General features: G+C 47.1%; 3 protein-coding genes across 4 annotated transcripts in view; 1 reads left to right on the forward strand and 2 right to left on the reverse strand.

The window, feature by feature from the left end:
* Nucleotides 1–5266, reverse strand: part of trim67 (tripartite motif containing 67) — a 33227-nt gene extending 27961 nt beyond the window's left edge. For both annotated transcript variants that reach the window (XM_030110116.1, XM_030110117.1), the window contains exon 1: nucleotides 4261–5266. In XM_030110116.1, coding sequence (XP_029965976.1) covers nucleotides 4261–5190 — 930 coding nt within the window. In that variant the 5' untranslated portion in view covers nucleotides 5191–5266. The remainder of the gene's footprint in view (nucleotides 1–4260) is intronic.
* Nucleotides 5267–7926: 2660 nt separating this feature from the next.
* Nucleotides 7927–15099, reverse strand: exoc8 (exocyst complex component 8). The gene is made up of 4 exons (XM_030110422.1): nucleotides 13864–15099; nucleotides 12867–13120; nucleotides 10209–10457; nucleotides 7927–9161 (listed from the first exon to the last, which is right to left on the reverse strand). Exons 1-4 carry the CDS (start codon nucleotides 15017–15019, stop codon nucleotides 8757–8759), a joined length of 2064 nt encoding a protein of 687 aa, XP_029966282.1. The 5' UTR covers nucleotides 15020–15099; the 3' UTR covers nucleotides 7927–8756.
* A 621-nt stretch (nucleotides 15100–15720) lies between these two features.
* Nucleotides 15721–19201, forward strand: sprtn (SprT-like N-terminal domain). Its single transcript, XM_030110109.1, has 5 exons — nucleotides 15721–16185; nucleotides 16605–16704; nucleotides 16776–16904; nucleotides 16984–17269; nucleotides 17588–19201. Exons 1-5 carry the CDS (start codon nucleotides 15929–15931, stop codon nucleotides 18397–18399), a joined length of 1584 nt encoding a protein of 527 aa, XP_029965969.1. The 5' UTR covers nucleotides 15721–15928; the 3' UTR covers nucleotides 18400–19201.
* Nucleotides 19202–22018: the final 2817 nt, after the last annotated feature.

Below are 22018 nucleotides of genomic sequence, written 5' to 3' on the forward strand. Positions count from 1 at the left end.
CGCGCGCATGTGTGTAATCCAAACATCTCCACTGCATATAATTTATATGATCAAAAAGACACGAAACAGTCTGAAAATATTGACACTTGAATCATGTGTTCATTTTCTGCCAGCCAGTCATGGCTGCTGAGCGGGAGCTACGGTGGCCCGTCAGGGTCAAGAACCCCAAACGGAGCCGAGTTATTGATCTGACCCGAAGGCGCCTTGCTGTCACTCACACACTCCATTTGTGGTTGAAGGAGCTTCCGCCTGTAAATGAGACTGAAGCGGGCGGCTGAAGCCACGCACGCCCCGAGGGGGCACTGAGGCCCCGTTTCCATGGCGACGATTGTATAAGGTGTATAAAGTGATTAAATGCTCATGAAGTTAGTCCTGGAAATGACAACAATCTCAACATAAAGCCAAGTTCATGAAATTAAATTAAAGATTTTTTGCTGTTGCATTATGGGAGATTTTACAAACCGCATGGCTTTAAGGCTGACGCTAGTCAGCTAGCTGTCATGGCAGATCAGTGTCGTGTTATGTCTGCTACTCTTAAGAAACTTTCACAGATGGCTTGGTGGTTTGACCCGATTAGAGCCTCTTGTGGGCCCGCTTTGGCCCACGGACCTCATGTTTGACATCCCTGCTTCTAATAGTCTACATGTCGACTCATGTGTTGTGTCATCGTCTGTTTGTTTTTCTTTCACTGGTACATGAAACAATGGTGCCTAATTTATTTTATTTTGAAGGATCACAAGCAGCCTCAAGCGAAAGGCTGCGAACCAAAGTCAGCCTGACGTTCGCCTCTGACAGGGTCCTGCCTCGGCCAGAGAAGGTTTTGCAAAAACCTCTGGAAAACACAGAGAAATATTCAGGGTTGGATTCAAACACCAGAACAAAAAAAGATGAAGAGGGAAGAAAAAAAAGAAGAAGAAAAAGAAGAACTGAGCGATCCGCCAAATTAAAAGGCAACTGTGAAGATGTCAGTGGGAGGCTGTTCAGGAAAAACCTCTCAGAAGCTGAGAGGATGTTTGTGTCCTGCTGGAGAGGAGGGAGGAGAGCAGCCCACCCCCCAACACACACACACACACACACACACACACCAGAATGAAAAGAGAAAATGTGAAGGACAGCGTATTAACTAAGTGACGGCCATCTCTTATTCATGCGCCGCTCATTACTTATCGACGCCTCTCACTCCCAGACTCTGATGGGATTTTCACGGCCCATTTATGGGACAGGAGGTGGGGGAGGGGGGGTTGGAGAGGGGGGTTGGTTGGACGATCTACAGAAGGTGAAAGAGAAGAAGAAGCTCGGATGCAAAGGAAAGAAAAGAAAGGGGGGATGAACGATGAGCGAAGCCACTGGAGGCTTCAGATTTTCCAAAATAAAATGGAGCGAAAGATTAGCGGAGATGACCCAGTTTGAGGACGGCGGGAAAGAAGACGGCTTTCAGGACGACGTTTCCAGAGGAAATGGAGCGTTTCTGAAAAGTTTCAGGTTTACACTGCGACGTATTGAAAGAGATGTAGTTCTGAGACCAGGCCACTAGGTGGAGCTCTGAACATGAACAATGGATTCCTGACCCTCTGGAGGAAGACCTTGTTGTTGTGCAGAATGACTGTAGCAGCAGCAGCAGTGTTTACACCGTCGCCATGGAGACGGGTACCGAACGTTTCCAGAAAGTCTCATTTTCGACAGACGTCGAAGCGTCGAAGGAAAACTGCCCTTTCCCTCGTTTCCGTGGAGACTGAGCGTTTTCAAAAAGTTGCATTTTCATCGTTTCCACTGAAACATTCGTTTTCATAAATTTGTGCTTCACCCCCGTTTCCAAGGAGATGGATTTGGAGCCTTTTTGAAAAGCTCCACCATGTTAGCCGTACTAGACTTGCAAATTTTTGCATTTTCCCTTCAAACCCTTCCTGCATTCACTTACGAACCGCTGTATTGTCTAAATAAAAATAATCCTGGTGCCTCTTGAGCCTCCAGATTCCCCTGAAATTTCATCTTCAGTCCCCAGAAGCGTTTTCCCACCGTAGTCTCGCCACGTTCCCGGCACACGGCGTCCGAGCCGTGGAACCTGAACCCCGAGACTGCCGGGGAATCCTGAAATAATGCAGAGGAACCAGGACAGGGAGGCGTTTTATCAGTCTGCTCACACTGAAATCTGTCAGGAATGAACTTGAGATGACCCCAAGTCAACCTCCACCCCTCCCCCTCCCCTCCACCCGCAGCAGGCTCATCCTTAAAATGGATGAGAGAGTCATTAAAAAAATGAATTAAATGATAAATCACTTTAATCACGCGCTGATGAAAGAGGCAGGAGGGGTTTTTCTTTTTGGGTTTTTGGCAGCAGAATGGAAACGTGCAGCGCAATCAGCAGATTTCAGCCAAATCTTTGTCCCTGCAGACCGAACGGAGAAACGAGCACAAACATCCGACCGACGGCTCCTCAGCCTCTTCAGTATGGACCTGAAACTAAATCTGATAATTCACCATAAATGTGACTTTCATTTTGAATAACAGACAAAAAGAGAAAACTCAGCTAAAAGAAATAAATGCTAAAATATTCAAAATGGATAAATTACTCAAAATAGCCAAATGCAAAACACCTAAAGCAGCTAAAACACTGAGAATGATTACACTAGCTAAAACAGTGACGTCGAAAACAAAAGAAATGTCTCAAAAATTGGCTGAAATTACACTGAAAATCCTAAAATGGTGAAAACAGCTGAAATCATCAGAAGTTGAACAGCTAAGAATTGATTCAAATTTAAAATGTATAAAAAAGGACAACAGTGATCAAAACGTGAAAGAACTAATACCGCTCAAAATGAACGATTCAGCCTTTGAAACAAAACTTGAGCTTCTAAAGACTTCAAATAAAATGAGCTAAAATGGTTTTACTTAACTTGGCAAAAGCCAGATTCACATGTGCAGCAACGAACTGCTTCACATGTCAATCTGGGATTTCACTGGGTAAATCCGGTCAGGGAAGGAGGGACTTGCTGTAGAACTCTTTGCGTTTATTGGATGGAAGGACACAGTGCGCCGCCTAACCATGTTTGGTTTCAGCCAATCACCGCGAAGAAAAACCTCTTGCTGGTCATTTTTCAAAGACGCAATAGAGGATTCATCCAAAACAGATTGAATCGCTGTCGGGACATCCATTGTTTTCGCTAGCCATGCTAATATTATTAGCAGTCCTTCACTTCCTGCTTTCATCAAAGCTTCATGTCCCGCCCTAAACGACGCGTGATTGGTCCGACCGAAAAAAGTCCGAGCCCGAGCGCATGAGCCCGAGCGGTGCAAGATGGATTCTTCGTGGTGTGTGAACAAATACCGCGAGAATTCAGCTTGCCGGCAAAGTTAGGCTGCACTGGCTAAAGCTACAACAACAACAACAACAGTTCAGGGTGTTAAAGGTCGCAGGTCAAATGCAGGGATTCAAACCGGGGCCTTTGGCTGTGAGGCGACAGTGCAAACCGCTGCTGCACCGTGCCAGGCCTTCAGTCAGAGCTGAAGGGAGAACGCCTGCAGGGTCGACCGCCTGGAGCCCGAGTGTTAAAGTAACATCATAACCTGTAGTCAAGGAGCATCGGTTACCATGGCAACAGTCTGCCGCTAATAGCAGGGGCTACAATGGAACACATTTAGGTGTTGTGTGTGTGTGTGTGTGTGTGGTAATGAGGATGGTGTGTATGTTTGTGTTAATAAGTGTTGCGTAATAATGAGTGTGTAGTAATGTGCATGTGTGTGTAGTAATGTGTGTATATTAGAGTGTATAGTGTGTGTGTGTGTGTGTGTTAATGTGTGGTGTGTTTTAATGAGTTTGTAGTAATGTGTGTGTGTTGATATATTGATGAGTGTGTATATTAATGACTCTGTATTAATGTGTGTGTGTGTGTGTGTGTGTGTGTGTGTGTGTGTGTGTGTGTGTGTGTGTGTGTGTGTATTAATGAGTGTGTGTCCAGTAATGTTTGGTGTGTAACTGTGTATTGATGTGTATTAAAGAGAGTGTGTGCGGTAATGAGTGTGTGTGTGTGTGTGTGTGTGTGTGTCTATTGATGAGTCTGTGCATATGTTAATGAGTGTGTGTGTGTGTGTGTGTGTGTTAATGAGTGCATGTGTGTTTATTGATGTGTGTGTACTGATCAGTGTGTACTCATGTATGTGTTGATGACTGTGTATGTGTGTGTGTGTGTGTGTGTGTGTGTGTGTGTGTGTGTGTGTGTGTGTGTGTGTGTGTGTGTGTGTGTGTGTGTGTGTGTGTCCCACCTTGTGCTGCTTCCACATCATGGGCAGCGTCTTGACGTCATGCTTCGCGTGCCGGCCCTCCTCCAGACACTTCATGCAGACGGGCGCCCTGCAGCTGCAGCAGTACATGCTGAAGTTCTCCGCCTCGTGGTCCAGACACGTCGCGGGCTTCCGCGCGGTGGCGGGGGGCACCTGTCCCCCCCCTCCTCCTCCTCCTCCTCCTCCTCCTCCTCCACCTCCTCCACCCCCTCCGCCGCCTCCTCCTCCCCCGCTGCCCCCGGCCGCCTGGCCCGGAGGGGCCACCAGGCGGTGCTTGGCCAGCGGGCCCCGGGACGGGTGGCACCGCTGCTGGCACGCGCTGCAGTAGTACACGTCGCACTGCTCGCACATCACCGTCGCGTCCACCGGGTTGCGGTCGCACAGCTGGCACTTGACCGCGGAGGAGGAGGCGGAGGAGGAGGCGGCGGAGGATGTGGAGGAGGAGGACGAAGCGGAGGCGGCGGCGGCGGCGGCGGCGGCGGCTCGGTTCTGCTGGTACCGGGACACGATGGCCTCCAGCAGCCGGTTCCGCGGGAAGCCGCGCAGCCCCCGCTCGTCCAGCGACACGCTGCGGTGGCACAGCGGGCAGGTGAGCGAGCAGTGCCGGTGCGGGTGCGCGTGCGGGTGCGGGGCGGCGGGCGGGAAGACCCGCACCCCGTTCGGGGACTTGATCTGGCACGGCGTGTAGGAGCCGTAGCCGCTGTCCGTCTCGCTGTACAGGCTCATCTTGTCCATGTCCAGGTAGTCGTAGTCGGAGCTGCCGGACGCGCGGCTCTGCACCGGCGGCTCGCCCTCCGGGGTCTGCACCGTGATGTTCCGCGCGCACGCCAGGCACACGTTGTGGGAGCAGGGCAGCAGGATGGGCTCCCTGAAGAGGGAGCCGCACACGGGGCACTTCAGCTCCTCCTCCATGGCTCCGGTGTGTCGGTGTTTACCGGCGGGAGAAGCTCCGTCCGCTCCAGACGCTTCAGCACCGACTGAGGAGGACAGCTCCGGCGGAGCGGCGCGCATGCGCAGAGCGGAGAGGGGAGGCTGCTTAACCCTCGGTGGTCCAGAGGCCTGAGGCTCTACATAAACACACTGAAAGCTTAAAGTCACATTAAATTCATTTAAATGCATTATTATTATTATTATTATTATTATTATTATTATTATTACAGACTTTTGTACATTTTTAGGGTTGATTGATTGAAAAAATTGTTCCATTTTAGCGGATTTGTAAATTTAGTAAATTAAAAGTTTAAAATGTGCTACACAAAATAAAGATAAGAATATTTACAGTGACAACAATGATGATAACAATAAAAAAGACAATAACAGCAACTGTGGTATCGCAACAATGTCAAGAACAATGACAATAATATCAAAGACGTCGACAACAGCCACAATACATCATGCAAAAATGACCAAAATGAGGACAACAGTGATGACAAAGACAACAGAAACAACAACAACAATATCAACGTCAACAACATCAAAGACAATAACAACAAAGACAACAACACAAGCCACAACAATAATGTCATAAAAAAACAATCACAACGATTGGAAAGACAATGACAACAGCAAAGACAACAGAGACAACAATAATTTCAAAAACAATAACAGTGAGAACGACAAAGGAGAAAACGACAACAGTGACAATGGTAGGAACAACAGAGACAACAACAATCATAAAGAAGGTGACAATGCCAATATTAACAAAGACAACAATAATAATGACAATAATAACTATTATTGTCACTCTCTCCCTCACAATTACTGTATCGGGGTAACTTCAGGGGTTAACTCTGGCTGTCCATCCTATGATGCAAGGTCAGTCTTACACTGGATCACTTCTTCAACAGTAAATCACCACGGTAACGTACACTGGTTCACTTCATTCAGGATAAATCACCATGGCAACGTACACTGGTTCAGTTCTTCAGTGATAAATCACCATGGTAACGTACACTGGTTCACTTCATTCAGGATAAATCACCATGACAACGTACACTGGTTCACTTCTTCAGTGATAAATCACCACGGTAACGTACACTGGTTCACTTCATTCAGGATAAATCACCATGGCAACGTACACTGGTTCAGTTCTTCAGTGATAAATCACCATGCAACTTATACTGGTGCACTTTATCCAGGATAAATCGCCATGGTCACTTACACTGTTTTACTTCAATGATAAATCACCACGGTAACTTAACCTGGTTCACTTCTACACCGATCCAGGAGCAGCGTCTTCATTCTTCACTGTCCTCGTCTCACCGGCGGCCTGTCGGGATTCTGCTACACCGTCACTTTAACAAACCAACCCTCCATCCTGCGCTGACGGTGTGTGTTCTTCCTGAAGTGTGTGTTCAGCGGCACAGTCGCACAGCTGGTTTCTTTCCACAGATTGAAACGTCAAAGATCCATCAAAGAAAAATCATGTCTGCTCATGTTGGACTGGAGACTCTCCTGCTTCAGTTCATCAATAAACATCAGAGTAAGAGGAAAAACTACTTTTCCTCTGAGCTGGAAAACTGAAGCATGAAATTATTGATTCACCCTCGTTTTATCTATTTTTAAAATGCATTTTTATTCATTTATTAGAATTGGCCTGTGGGTGGGAAGAGGGTTGATGTTCCAATGCTGATTCTACATTTCTACACCTTGTGCCGTTCATCACTCCGTCTAAAATCTTCAAAATGTTCTATAAATAGTTAAAAAGGAAAAAAAAAAAACATTAAGACTTCTTTTTAAGGCTAAAAAAATAAATTTCCCTGACATGAACCACTTCAATTGAAACAAAGTGACACAAATCAATTGAATAAAAACCGTCTGTGTTAAAATCAGCAGCGAGAGAAACCTCATTTCTTACAACTATCCTTATTTACCAAATAAATGAATAAATGAATTTTAATCGTAAAGATCTTTATTGGTTTATTTTCAGTTCATTTCAGTCGTCCATTAAAACCATGTCCATGTTATTTACAAATATACAACCTTTCCAGGCGGCTCTGCGGTCTGTGGTCGTTAAGAGCCGGCTGCTTTTATTCTGAAGGACGGTGATCAACCCGTGGTCTGGGACCCCTTTGGAGGTCTGGGCGAGCGAAACATTCGGCCTCCGAGGGGGTCCGGTTAGTGAAAGTCAACGAGAAACTGTCAGCTGCTTTAATCTGAGGGGGCAGTGACACCAGAAGACGGTACTAACTAGTTTAACTGACTAGTTAGTACCAGCTGTTTGACTTACTAGGTAGTAAGGGTACTAGAGTAGTAAGTTAAAAGTTGGTATTAACTAGTTTAGTTGACATGAAACGGGAGAAACCTTCACTAGAGGGAATCGTTTCTTAATTTGATTTGAATCAATCAATTTCTAAATGTCAACTAACCTAGTTAGTACCAGTTCTTGTTTCTCACTACCCCAATTGATAGACGATCTGGGTAGGGGAGCAAGTAAGAGAAAAAAAAACAGTACTGACTAGGTTAGTTGACATTAAAATTAAGAAATTATGCCGACTTTTTCACTAACTAGTCCCCCGATATAGACAATCTGGGGGACGAGTAAGTCAGAAAGTTGGCAGTAACTAGTTTAGCTGACATTAAATTCGAAAAACAAAACTTTTATTTCTTCCTTTTAAAGTAAACTAACCTAGTTAGTACCTATTTTTGTGTCTTACCACCCCAATCGAGACAGTCTGGTGCTTAGTCAGAAATGAAGGAAAGAAACCTTTATGAGAGGGAATCATTTATTGAAGTTAAGTTAGTCCCAACTTTTTGATTTACCAACCTCCCAGACTGTCCATTTTTGGGGGCTAGTAAGTGGAAAAAGTCGTGAATGACTAGTTTAGTTGATGTTTCTTGTTAATTTTAATGTAACTAAACTAGTTAGCACCCATTTTTATTTTGTTCCTTCCCCAACTGGTGAGGTAAGTAAGAAAAAACCAAGGTACTAACTGGGCTAGTTGACAAAAAAAGAAAGAAAGACTTTTTTTTTTAACTATTTAATGTCAACAAAACCATTTAGTGCCAACATTTTTACTTACTAACCCCTTAGATTGTCTGGTTTTTGGGGGCTAGGAAGAAAAACGTTGACAGTAACTAGTTTAGTTAACATGAAACTGTTGAAAACAATTTTCTTCCTTTTATGTCAACTAAAGTATCTACAACCAACTTTTATTTCTTAGAACCCTAACCGATAAGAGGGGGGGGAAATGAAATAGTTGGTACCAACTTTCTGACCTACGAGCCCCACAGATGATCTATTTTGGGGGTAAAGTAAGTGAAAACGTTGTCAGTAACTAGTTCAGTTGACGTCATTTCTTTACCATATAACCATTTTATGCCAATTATGCTAATTAGTAGGGAGTGCGAGTCAGAAAAAACAATGCTACTAACTAGGTTAGTTGGCATTAGCAAGTAGGAAATGTGTTCAGGCACTGGAGAGAGAAGTGATGAGGGAGGAGCTCCTCCCATTTGTGTTGAAACCAACAGTCTAGGCCTCACACCACGGAGGTGGTGCTCTCCGGGTTGACCCTGACCGGCCGGCTGCTCTTCCTCAGGTCCTGCAGCTGCTTGGCCGGCTTGCCCACGCCCTCCTCGAAGCGGCGCTCCACCACCAGCAGCACGGTGTCGTGCAGGAAGGAGGCGTTCTGCGCGATGAAGCGCTTCTTCTCGGGGTCCTGCTCGCAGCGCAGGGAGTAGTCCACGTGCTGCACGGCGGCCAGCACGATCTCCCGCAGGCTCTCCAGCAGCACCATGTGCAGCTCGGGCAGGTACAGCTTCAGGCCCTCCTCCAGGAAGCTCAGCAGCTGCTTGGTGAACGCCACCACCGTGTAGCTCAGGTTCACCCAGCAGTCGTCGCCCGTGTACTGGTCGAACGCCACGCCGCAGCCGCGCATCTCGTCCTGCCAGAGAGGAAACGAGCGGCTGTGGGTGAGACCCAGAGGCTGATCCAGAGAGGAAACACACTTCATCCACACCGAGGGGGGGTTACAGGCTAGCATAGCGATATATTAATCCATGCTAGCATGACAGTGAAATGCTAATCCATACACGTGTAACAGCAATATACTAATCCACGCTGGTGAAACAGCAATATGCTAATCCATGATAGCATAACAGCGATATGCTAATGCATGCTACTCTAACAGCAATATGCTAATAGCATGACAGAGCAATGCTAATCCATGTTGTCTTAACAGCGATATGCTAATCCACGATAGCCCAACAGCAATATGCTAGCATGACAACACTATGCTGATCCAAGCTAGCATGACAGTGCTACGGTAATCCACATTACCCAAGCTAGCATGACAGTGCTAATCCACGTTACCCAAACTAGCATGACAGTGCTATACTAATCCATGCTAGCATGAAAAGTGCTATGCTTATCCAAGATAGCATGACAGTGCTATGCTAATCCATGCTAGTATGACAGTGCTATGCTAATCCATGCCAGCATGAGTCATTTGCTTATCCATGCTAGCATGAAAAGCGCTATGCTAATCCCAGCTGGCAGAGTGAAACATTGCTTGAAATAGCTTCACCAGAAGTTGAAGAGAAATGAGAAGTTTTAGGAAATCAGTTCAGTAAACTATGAAAGAACATGCTAGCCGAAAGCTAAAGCTCTTAGCATAAATGCTAACTACGCTATAAATTTATCGTAACATTTCTGTACATTAGTTCGATTCTCTCAAAGGAACTCATCAACCTTTTAAACTGAAAACAGAAAACTTTTGTTGTTTTTCAGGAGTCCGTTTCCATGACAACGGCGATCAGAGTCCCTGGAAATGCTAATTTTACATAACAGCTAAAACGTGTCAGCCGAAACTTTTCTGAAACAAAATGTGTTTTCACATGTAAATCATCACATTAGAAACAATACGGACATTTTAATGTGAGAGGGAACTTTCCTCAGTGCAGGTGAGAACGTTCCGCCCCGCCGGACCCACCTTGAGCTTGAGCAGCGCCTCGGGGGTCATCAGGTTCATCCGCCGCCACATCTCCTCCGAGTTGCGGTGCTTGGTGGCCTCGATGATCACGTCCTTGTAGCTGAGCAGCGCGGCGCGCACGTCCTTGACCAGCAGCGACTGCAGCGTGAAGGTCAGGTCCAGGCCGATCTCCGTCAGCTGCTGGCAGTGCTCCTTCGCCACCTTCACGCACTCGGCCGCCGTCGACAGGCTCTCTTTACTGTCGAACACCTGCGGGAGACGGCGGGACGGGCTAAGCTAGCTGGCTAGCACGCCAACATCAGCGGTACAGCCGTCAAAAATCTACAACTCTTTCATTTTCTGCTTCAGCTTTTAAGATGATAACTTGTGATGTTTGTCAGTTCTTGAAACATTTTGGTTTAATTACTAGACGCTGTTGATTGGAGTTAAGGCGGCCATATTGGATCCTCGTTGTGTTGATTTAGTCTGTTTCTCTTTCAGAGTAGGAATTGGCATTCGAATGATTCTGAGTCGGAGAGTTGGTCGCACCTGTCCATGCCTTGAATAAAGATTTAAATAAACATCATGGCAGCTTTAATTGGAATCAGCAGCGCCGCCTGCTGCTGTGGAGGCTGAACTACAGGACGGTTCTTGGAAAGTTTCCTGGCGTATTGGATCTTCAAGGCGAAAAAAAAGTCACATGACTTTTTCACAGCACCATAAACATGTTGAAAGAATGTCCAGATGTTTATTTACACATATTTTTGTCTCAAATTTAATCAAATCTTGAAGATATTTCTGTCCAGTTCTGGGTTCAGTCTGTTCAGATTTTGCTTTTTTTCCCCACTTTATTCTTAACTGGGAGTTTGAAACTTTTTGAAAGGTTTTAATTATAGCTGCACATTTTTATTTGATTTTTTCACCTATTTAAACTCCATTTGAAGGATTTTAGACCAGTCGGTCAGTTTCAGCTCCTTCTAAGACACTTTTTGGACACAGTTCAAACAGAAATCTAAAACCTTGTTCCAAATCAAGGTTGTGATTATAGCGGAGGCAGAATCGTTCTCTTTGTGATAAAAGCATGAAATCTGGTACATACTCCTTAAACACTCAAAATGCATTGAATTTAAACGCACTGATTGTTGTTAAGTGAATCAGCTTCACCAGCTGACGGCTGTCAGGCGGCATTTGGGACACTCAACTGGCCGCAACAACAAATCAACAAAATCGATTGAAATTGATTATTAAAAGTGTTACAAATGAATTTCCTCATCGATTCGTCGCACTGTCTGGTTTATACGTTTAGTCAACAGAGCGGGGGGGTGGGGGGGGGGGGGGGGGGGGGGGGGGGGGGTCAAGTCATGAAAATATCCAACATCATATTTGACAAACATACATCCATCCATCCATTTTCCACCACTTATCTGGGGCCGGGTCGCATGTAGGTTTAATATTAAAAACTATTTTAACAGAATTTTAACAGAATCTGTTTGTTTGTTCATTTGCTGTCAGTCCAAATCTTCCATTTTTTAATAAAGAAGCAAAAATTGCAAATATGTGTTTTTTTAATCGGATTCATCAATTATTTGGAAAAATAATCAACTGATAGGGCTGGGACGGGATTTCGTGTCACGAAGTCTCGCGAGATCGAAATGCCGCAAGATTTCTCGTCCATGCATTGGACGATATTGAGTACGTTTACATGCAGGCAATGACCCCTTAACTGGAATATTGACGGAATAATACATTACATGGCGCACAGCCATGTAAACACGTGCAAAAACCCAAATATGCTCATATTCATATTTAAAAAGCCGGTCGAAAAGGACATGAAGTACTGCTCTGCGCATGTTCTATCCGCAAGGAATCTTGGTCTTTTGAGTACACAAACTACTTGTGATACAGTTTAATTGCTACGACGTAAATAAAATGTGCAGAAACGATCGTTCAGTTCTTCTCTTGTATTGAGAAAACGCTGCATCGCATCAACGAACATTTTACCACGTCTTGCCGGCTCACACTCTTTTTCTCACAACATGCAGAGAGAGCCTGCAGCGGCTTCTTCCTCTGTGGTGTCTGTGTAAAATAAGGTTGAACATGCAAACAGCACACCTAGTGGCATGAAGTGCAAATGCAGCCATGGCGTCGTCTGTGCAACGTGGTTTGAAAGAGGAGATCGCTGATCAGGTAAACATTAAAATCTCGTCTCGTCTCGATCTCGTGGACTCAATCATGTGAGACATCTTGTCTCGTGGAATTTGTGTCTCGTCCCACCCCTATCAACTGATGAATCGATTAATAAAATAAATAAACTAAACTCTGCTCTAATAAAGGCTCAGTTTATCCAGACGAGCGGACACTGAAGCCCAGACTGAGCTGTACAGAAGTGAACCGTCTGTAGAACCAGGCTCTAATATCTCGCTCTCCTGACTCTGGACAGGTATCAATATGATGCATCTCAAGAACCGTAATGGCTGCAAACATTTATTTGGCACCAAACTATCCGCAAGACCCAACTTTATATTTAACTTCAATACATTCATGGGGCTTAAAATCAATGCATTTTGAGTTATTGAGGAAAGAACACATTTTGAATTTTGGGGCCGCCATCTTGGAATTTTGCTTGGCCAGCATTACTTATCAGCTAGCAGGTTCCCGCTCCTCGCCACGCCTCCCTACCTGCTTGCTGAAGGCGTCCACGAAGGTGGTCATGGCCGAGCGCGACCAGACCACGAAGGCGGAGTAGCAGCCGCTGTTCCCGGCGAAGTCGGTCTGGAACTCCTTGGCGGTCTCCAGCAGGCTGGTGAAGAAGATGTTGCACAGCTTGTGGATGTAGAGCAGCGTGGCGCCCTCGATGCGCAGCTGGCGGATGGCGGTGTGCACGGCGGCCTCCCGGTTCCTCAGGAACAGCTCGCACGCCTTGGTGGACTGACCTGGAACCCAGGGACACCAAACATCTGAGGTCCGTTCAGAGAAACGGCGCTCAGAGCCACTGGAACGGCAGCTTTAGGGAATTTGGTGGAAAATTTTGAAAATGATATGACTTCGTCTCCATAGTAACGGAGGAAAAAAGCTACTTTTTGAAAATGATATGACGTCGTCTCCATAGTAACGGAAGGAAAAAGTAACTTTTGGAAAATGATATGATTTCATCTCCATGGTAATGGAAGGAAAAAGCAACTTTTTGAAAATGTTGAGACCCTGTTTCCATGGAAACAGCGTAAAGGTCACTTTTTGAAATCTCTGACTGTATCACCATGGAAACGAATGAACATGAAACTCGAATAAATGTGTTCATTTAGGTTATTTTAACACTGAATTCCTGAATTTGTATCAGATTCTTTGTCTATTTCTCTTTTTGTTTAACGGCTCAGCGGTTTGATTTCTGTTCAGGGCTCACAGTATTCTCCTGTGTGGAGTTTGCATGTTCTCTCCATCCAAAAATATGTTTTCAGTTTATCTGAGACTTTGTATTTCATTGTAAAATATGGATGAATTCTATTATGGATCCATGATCTATTCATACATTTAAACCCACAATTAGATGAATTTGTTAAAACTCCGTCAGAAGACTCCAGGCCTGGGTGGGTCTGTCACGGTGGGGCAGTGGACGGCCTTGGACAGAGGGTTTGTTTCCTGCGGTGTGGATGGTTGGGTGTAGGGATGGGCGGCGCACCTAGTCTGATGAGCTGGGACACGGCCCTCCGGGTGGCCCTGGGCCCCCCGCGCAGCGAGCGGTCGGGGGACAGCTCGAACACCAGCACCTCGGTCAGGCGGCGGACGCGCTCCTCCACCCGCGCCCGCAGCTCCTTGACGCCGGCGGTGGCCGGCTGGTCCCTCAGGTGCTCGTTGAGCTTGTCCAGCAGGTCCACGGCGCCCTCGAAGTCCCTCTGCGCGATGCAGACGTCCAGGTCCTCCGGCAGCTCCTGGATCCACTCCGGGCTCAGGTCCACGCTCTCCTCGCCGCACGCCGGCGCCTCCTCGTCCTCGTCCACGTCGAACGGGTTGGTGGACGGCTCGGCCCGGGCGGGGGAGGCGGGCGGCGGCGCCTCCTCCGCCTTCTTGTCCTTGGACGCCTTGCTCTTCTTGGTCTCGTCCAGGATCTCCAGCCACTCCTTCTTCACCTTGCTGTTCTCCGCCTGGAAGATGCGGCTGTCAGGGAACATGAGGATCTTGAACATGTCCTTCATGGGCGGGTTGTCCTTCACGTTGACCACGGCGAAGCTCTCCAGCTCGTACAGGGCGTTGTACTTGTACTTGACGGCGCCCCGCCGGTTGGGCAGCCAGGTGGCGACCAGCAGGCAGTCGTTCATCAGGAAGGCGTGGACCTTCTGCACGGGGGACATGTTCTCCACGTCGAACTCCACCAGGTCCCCGTTGTAGACCAGGTGCCTCCCGGGCGTGTCCATGATGCTCTTGCCGCCGTCCACCTTCTCCAGCAGCGAGGTGAGCGTCCTCTGCTTCAGCTCCTCGGTCTCCTTGGGGAAGGCCGCCTGCATCTCCTTGGACGTCTCGTCCTTGTCGGTGGACGTCAGGCCCTGCGTGATGCTCTCCATGATGCTCTTCTGCTCCGTCAGGATGTGGCTCAGCTGGTACATCTCGCTCTCCAGGTAGGAGATCTCCTTGGCGGTCTCGATGAACTGCCGGTAGTTCTTGTAGACGTTCTTCTTCAGGTTCTGCGCCGTCTCGTCGGCCAGGTTCTGGACCTTCTGCCGGTGCTCCTGCAGGTCGCGGTCCCCGTCGGACTGCTGGGACAGGTGCTTCACGTAGCTCTGCGGGTCGAAGTTGGGGGATTCCAGCAGCTTGCGGAGTCTGCTCCCGGTCTCCGACATTTTTTCTATCGTTTTCGCGACGATATAAGACGAGAAATGGAGATAAAACGGAGGAAGAGTTGGTGTGTTGTTTCCTCCGCTGGCAAACCGGAAGTCGCAAGTACCGTGACGTCACGTGAGAGAATAAAACGTTTTGATCGTTTAAGAAAAAAATTAAAACTCCTTATCAGCTTCCTTAAGATACAAAGACGCAATTTTATTGAGTTTTATACACGTAAATTGTGTCATCTCGATTACTTTTTAATGTTTTCATTCGTTTACGTAAAGAAAACTTCATACCCCAGAATCCATTGCGCGACTTCCTGCTGGGTTCAAAGTGTCAGGTTTCAAAGTTAAAGTAAGACTATCGCTACAACATGACAGAATAGACAAAAAAATAACTTAATACCAAAGGAAAATTATTTAAATCTAGAAGAGGCAAAGGTTAATTCCACAATACTTTCAAATTTCCTTTTTATCTGAAAGTGCACTATTTTTCAAGTACAATATATTTTTAAAAAACATAATGAAGCGCAGTCCAGGTGAGTTTGACCATTTTGCTTTTCCTAGATTTTTTACTTATATGTGTTTGTGTTTTTATAACCAAAAATAAATAAATCAAATAAACACAAAAGCTCCAATTTGACCGGAAGTAGCCATTATATTGCATAAATAACTTTATTTTGAAATCTTGACCGGAAGTCATCTGTATCAATGACGACTGGAATAGCGGACGTGGGACTCAGACTAACGTCGCCCAGATAGTGAAAATTAGACTATTAATGCGTGAATTAAGCTGGTAAAGTGAGCTTCCACACTCCGCAGAACACAGGGAGTTACTAGTTTCTGAGGGTGAAGGTTCTTATGGGGAAATCCGTGAAAATGAACTGACGTTAGCCTGCTAGCTTCAGGAAGCTAACGTGAACAGACATGGACGAGGACCTGCTGCTGGCCATCCGGCTGCAGGAGCAGTTCGACCGGGAGGACCGGGAGGACCGGGAGGACCGGGAGGACCGGGACTCGGGCCGCATCCTGGAGGCCGAGCCGCCGCTCTCCATCGTGGACCAGTCGTGGGAAGTGCTGGACCCGAACCCCGATGTCCGAGCCCTGTTCCTGGAGTTCAACCAGCGGTTCTTCTGGGGGAAGCTGAGCGGGGTGGAGGTGAAGTGGAGCCCCAGGATGACCCTGTAGGTCCCCGCAGTGATTAATGACTAACTCCGCTCATGATCCAGGTCTGAGCGGTGCGTGCGGAGTCAGGTGGATGCTGCAGTGGTTTATTATTAAATGAAATTTGAACAGTTTTCCTGCTGCTGCTGTCAGAAGTTACAGTAATGGAGAGCCTTTCGTCTAATTGGAGTATTCAGCATGAATGTTTTTCTAATTTTAGTCAAAGTTCATAAAATCAGTGTGTTTGTGTGTCTGTATTTATGTTTCTTTCAGTGTGTGTGTGTGTGTGTGTGTGTGTGTGTCCAGTAACTCTTGTCCTCTCAGTCGCGCCGATTTAATCTCCAGAACCAGAAGCTTGACCTCCTGACCTAGATCAGAACTGTGAATATCCCCCCTCCTCCTGAGCTGACTCTCCTGCTGGTTCCTCTCGCTCCTCCAGGTGTGCTGGAGTGTGTTCGTACGAGGGTCGAGGTGGTCTGTGCTCCATCCGGCTCAGCGAGCCTCTGCTGAAGCTACGGCCCAGGAAGGACCTGGTGGAGGTGAGACGGACCTCGACCTTTGACCTCCGCTGGCCTGGATGTGCTCACCGAGTCCGTTTGTTTCTCCGCAGACACTCCTCCACGAGATGATCCACGCGCTGCTGTTTGTGACCCAGAACAACCGGGACCGGGACGGCCACGGGCCCGAGTTCTGCAAGCACATGAACCGGATCAACCAGGCCAGCGGGACCCGGATCACGGTGAGCTTCTCTGTTTGAGCCTCGAGCCTGGGGTTGGGGTTAACGGGAACTGACGGGGTCTCCTGCCATCTCCCGCAAGATCTACCACAGCTTCCACGACGAGGTGGACGTCTACCGGCAGCACTGGTGGAGGTGCGACGGGCCCTGCAGGACCCGCAGGCCCTACTACGGCTGGGTGAAGAGGGCCATGAACCGGGCCCCGTCCCGTCTGGACCCCTGGTGGGAGGAGCACCGCCTCACCTGCGGGGGAAGCTACACCAAGGTCAAAGAGCCCGAAGGGTACAGCAGCAAGAAGGGCAAGAAGAAGGAGGAGGGCAAGACGGAGGAGAAGAAAGACAAGGCTGGAAGGAAGACCTCTACCACAGGTGACTGTGTGTGTGTGTGTGTGTGTGTGTGTGTGTGTGTGTGTGTGTGTGTGTGTGTGTGTGTGTATTATTGTGTACATCTCCGTGGAAACGGCTGTTTACAGCTGCTCATGTCTCATTACAGCTGTATTGAACAGATGTTCTACCTTAAGAACAATACTTGGCTTTTTTTAACAAACCAACAGCACCATCTAGTGGACCAACACGCTCACTGCAGCGTTTCTCCTGCTTCGTGGAAACAGAAGTTGTTTCCAAAACTTTGTGAATGGAAAACCTTTCTGAAACGTCTCCTCAGTATGTGCTCCGTTTCTCTTCCAGGTTCTGGATCGCAGGACATCAGGAACGTCCTGCCGTTCAGTGGGAAAGGTTTTGTTCTGGGAGGGAACTCGCCTTCCTTCAGAACGCCGTCGTCCACCGTCTCCTCCTCCTCCTCCTCCTCCTCCTCCTCCTCCTCCCCCTCCCCCTCCCCCTCAGGGGGAAGACCACCGATGAAGACGTCTGTTGGGAACACCACAGCGTTCATCAACATCAACGGTTCTCCAGTGAAGATCCCCAAAGCCCAGAGAGGCTCTGGAGCGACGGCAGATCGGAGTCAGCAGAAGTCTATCGAGGAACTCTTCAGGAGCCCGACGAGTCAGCCCGGCGCCACCAAGGACTCCTCCATCAGTAGAAAGGTCTCCTCCCCTCAGGTGAAGTTTAGTCCTGATAAAACCAAGCAGAAGTCCATCACAGAGCTCTTCAGGAACCCCGCTACTCAGCCAGATGCTAAAGACTGGTCCACGACTCCCCCCCGGGTCTTCAGTCCCAGTAAACCCCCCAGCAGCCCGGCTGGACCCACGCAGTCCAGGTACTTCAGGGACTCGCCCGGCGGAGCCACGTCAGGGGTGGAGGCTGGAGGGTCCACCTCCAGGAAGAGGTCATGGGACCAGGCCAACGTCTCCGACTTCTTCCACAGCGCTTCAGACGGCCAATCCAGGGACTCCATCAGCACTCCTGCCGCCGCCGCCTCCTCCTCCTCCTCCTCCTCCTCCTCCTCCTCCTCCTCCTCCCTGATGGTCAGCTGCCCCGTGTGCCAGGTCAAAGTTCAGGAGTCAAAGATCAACGAGCATCTGGACTCCTGCCTCTCCTGAACCTGTTCTCCTGCAGGGAAACTGCGTTCCTTTCAGAGTTTTCTGGGTTTACCTGCAGGTTGTTGAATATTTAATGACCAGAGAAGGTTTGAGGCCTCTTTACCAGCAGAGGGTTTGTGCCTTACTAGAGTGGTTCCAAAGCCAAGGTCTGAGACCCCTTTCAAGGGCTCCCTGAGATCTGAGTAGGGTCTGAGGTTCTTGAAATCTGTCGTGTTGAACGAACCGCCATAAAACAGGAATCCGCCCATCGTCTTCATTAGAAAGGGTTCTGTTGACCAGCCAGATCCTGAAGAGTGGGCGTGTCCTTACTGGGGCGTTTTGGCCAATCAGAGGGCAGAAACAGGGTTCACAGTTTGCCGTTCTGTTCTGACTGTTAAGGTTTTATTCGTTCCTGTCTGGTGGCTGATCCAATGTTCTTCATTTAGAGGTACAGTTTACAATTTTATAAAAATGTTCATAGCTCTTCCTGGTGGAACTGTAACCACAGGTTCTGTCGTTTCCTTAAAGCTACACTGTGCTACACCTCTGATGGCGTTGTGGTGGTGGTGCTGAGGCTGCTAACTAGCTAGCTGTTGCTAATTTTTACCACTGAGTCTGTCCTGCAGGATAAACAGTGAACACAACAGAAGCTGGAGCTCTTTGGAATTCACTGCTAAAAACATTCACTGCTGCCGCCCGATGGATGAAAGTGGTATTACAAAAACATGAAACATTTGTTGGCCGATTTTTCTTTTCTCTGTTAAAACATTAAAATGTTTTACTTTTATTATGTTTGTTGAGAAATAAAATATCTTGAATTCTTGTCTTTGGTTTATAAATGGTTTTCATTGATTATTTCACCAACTGCGTGTGCGTATGTGTGTGCACGCATGCTGATGCTCCTCCAGTCAACAGGAGTTTAAAAAATGGAAACCAGTGACATGAAAGCTTTGACTCATGCTCGCCATCATAAGTTATGTGATCTGCAGCCGTTTCAATCTACAACAAACTTAAAAATTAATAAACTCATTCAAAAATTTAGTATTTTCATAACACATGTTTAGTTACTGACAAATTGCTCCATAATAAGCAGAAGCCTCACAGTAATCTATTACTCCCAATGCCAGCTGACACTTTCTCAAGCAAACAAATTTTAACATTTGGAAGAAACTCTTAAAATCCAGACATTTCTTATTTGTAACAAGTTATCAACATGCTGCATCAAACAGCGCCAGTGAAGTGGAAGGTTTTGAACCACAGCAGTAAACATCTGGTGTCCCAGACGGCGGCGGCAGCTGTGGGGATTCCAGCCTCGCCCCTTCCCCGTCCTGACCGGAGGAAGCAGACGTCCTACACACACACACACACACACACACACACACACACCCAGTCTTCCTCCCTCCTTCCTCTCAGACCTATTGTCTTGTGCTGACAGTGATGAATCTCACAGCTGCTGCCGGTTCACCACCATGTCCCCCTGTGGGGGAGCCGGACACGCTTTGGACAACAGCTACCAGTGAGGGGGGCGAATGAGACACTCTCAGATTATTTCATTCAGGATTCAGTAATCTGAGACTAAAGACAAAAGTCAGGTGATGACGAGGAAATCCTACAGTCCACATTTTGAGGGTTAATTAAAACCAAATAATCACATTTGTCACATTTTTCTTGCATGGCTGGTTGGTTTATTGATTGGTTGGTTATTTGCATGTTGGTTCAGTGGTTGATTGGCTTACTGGTCAGTTAGGTGGATGGTTGGGTGATTTCTTTAGTGGTTGGTTGGTTGGTTGGTTGGGTGAGTGGGTGGTTGCCTATGTTGGTTATTTGCATGTTGGTTGGTTGGTTGAGTGGTTGGGTGGTTAGTTGGGTGGTTGGCTGGTTGGTTGGGTGAGTGGGTGGTTGCATATGTGTTTTCTTGGTTGGTTTATTGATTGGTTGGTTATTTGCCTGTTGGTTGGTTGGTTGGTTGGGTGGTTGGTCGGTCGGTCGGTCGGTCGGTTGGGTAGGTGGTTGGGTGGTTGGGTGAGTGGTTGGTTGGTCGGTTGGGTGAGTGGTTGGGTGGTTGGTTGGTTGGTTGGTGGGTGGGTTGGTGGGTTGGGTGGGTGGTTGGGTGGTTGGTTGGTTGGTTGGTTGGTTGGTTGGTTGGTTGTTGGTTGGTTGGTGGGTGGGTTGGTGGGTTGGGTGGGTGGTTGCCTATGTGTTTGCTTGGTTGGTTTATTGATTTGTTGGTTATTTTGCTGTTATGTTTCTTGCTTGACTGTATGCTTGATACTCTGTCGGTTGGTTGGTTGACTGATTGGTAGGTTTGTTGTTTCTTTGGTTAATTAGCTGATTCCTTGTTTGATCTGCTGTTTGGTTGATGGTCTGGTGTTCTGGTTGGTTGCCTGCTCGCTTGCCAGCTCAATTGCTTTTAAGTTGACTTCCTTTTTTGATGGTTAGTTGGTTGCTTTATTGATTGGTTGGTTGGTCAATCAGTTGGTAGTTATTTGCTCGTTGGGTTCTTGATGATGCTTGATAGTTGTTTGCTTTAGTGCATGCTGATTGGTTGGCTCCTTAGCTCGTGTGCTTGGTTGGATTTGTTGGTTGGTTGATCAGTTGATTAATGGCCTGATTGCTGACTTGTTTGTGAATTAGTTGAATTTTCTGTGAGTTGGTTGGTTGATTCAGTTTACATCCATGTAATAAATTGCCTAATTAAACAGATTAGGATAAATGGAAGTCACTGTGAGAAGTACTTGATCAATGAACCCATTTCAACTGGAGCTATCGTTTGTTCTCTTGCTTACTGTCAAGCCTTAAACCCGTATTTTCACGGGATTAATTGACCTCTGAGGAGATCGGGCGTTTAAGCGGATGTCTTTTCGGCATCATTAGCCAGACTATATTCAGTAACATCCTCTGGTTGTGCTTTTGGCGGAGCAGATTAACACCACCCCGCCATGCTAGCATGTGTCCCTCCGGGGTGCCGCCACGTCGCTAATCCTTTGATCTGCGGACGCTCTGGTGATGCTGGCGGTGGAGGAAAACCTCTGGACAAAACAGATTGTCCTTCACTCGTCTCTCCATGTTGTGCAGATGTGGGCTGTCAGCTGAGGGCTAATGGTTCCTGCAGCAGGATTAGAGGGATCAGGACGCTTTTCAAGAGTGTACAGTGTCATCTAGAAGCTCAATGCTTCTCATTTCACAGCGGTGCTTTTATTTTGTTGCTGAAATTTAAAATAGGACATGTTTAGACTTTAGCAAGTTAGCTGTGTACCATGTTTCAAAAACAGTGTTTTCTATTATTCTATATACAACATGTTAGAAAAACATCAGTGATTTTAAATGTTTACCATAGTTTCAATGTAGCGTATTAAAAAAATGAAGATTGTAATAAATGAGTTAAAACTGGTGGTTAAGAATTATAACTTCTCAAAGATGTTTGACCGTAGACATTAAATCACAAATCAACAAATTGAAAAAGTCAGCAGGAAATAAAATTTTCAGATTGGCGTGCATGTCACACAAATCTTGAGTCTTGTCCACTATTGTGTGTGTGTGTGTGTGTGTGTGTGTGTGTGTGTGTGTGTGTGTGTGTGTGTGTGTGTGTGTGTGTGTGTGTGTGTGTGTGTGTGAGACAATGGCATACAAAAGACAGATG

This window comes from Salarias fasciatus, chromosome 15 (genome assembly GCF_902148845.1).
Source record: "Salarias fasciatus chromosome 15, fSalaFa1.1, whole genome shotgun sequence".
Taxonomy (NCBI): domain Eukaryota; kingdom Metazoa; phylum Chordata; class Actinopteri; order Blenniiformes; family Blenniidae; genus Salarias; species Salarias fasciatus.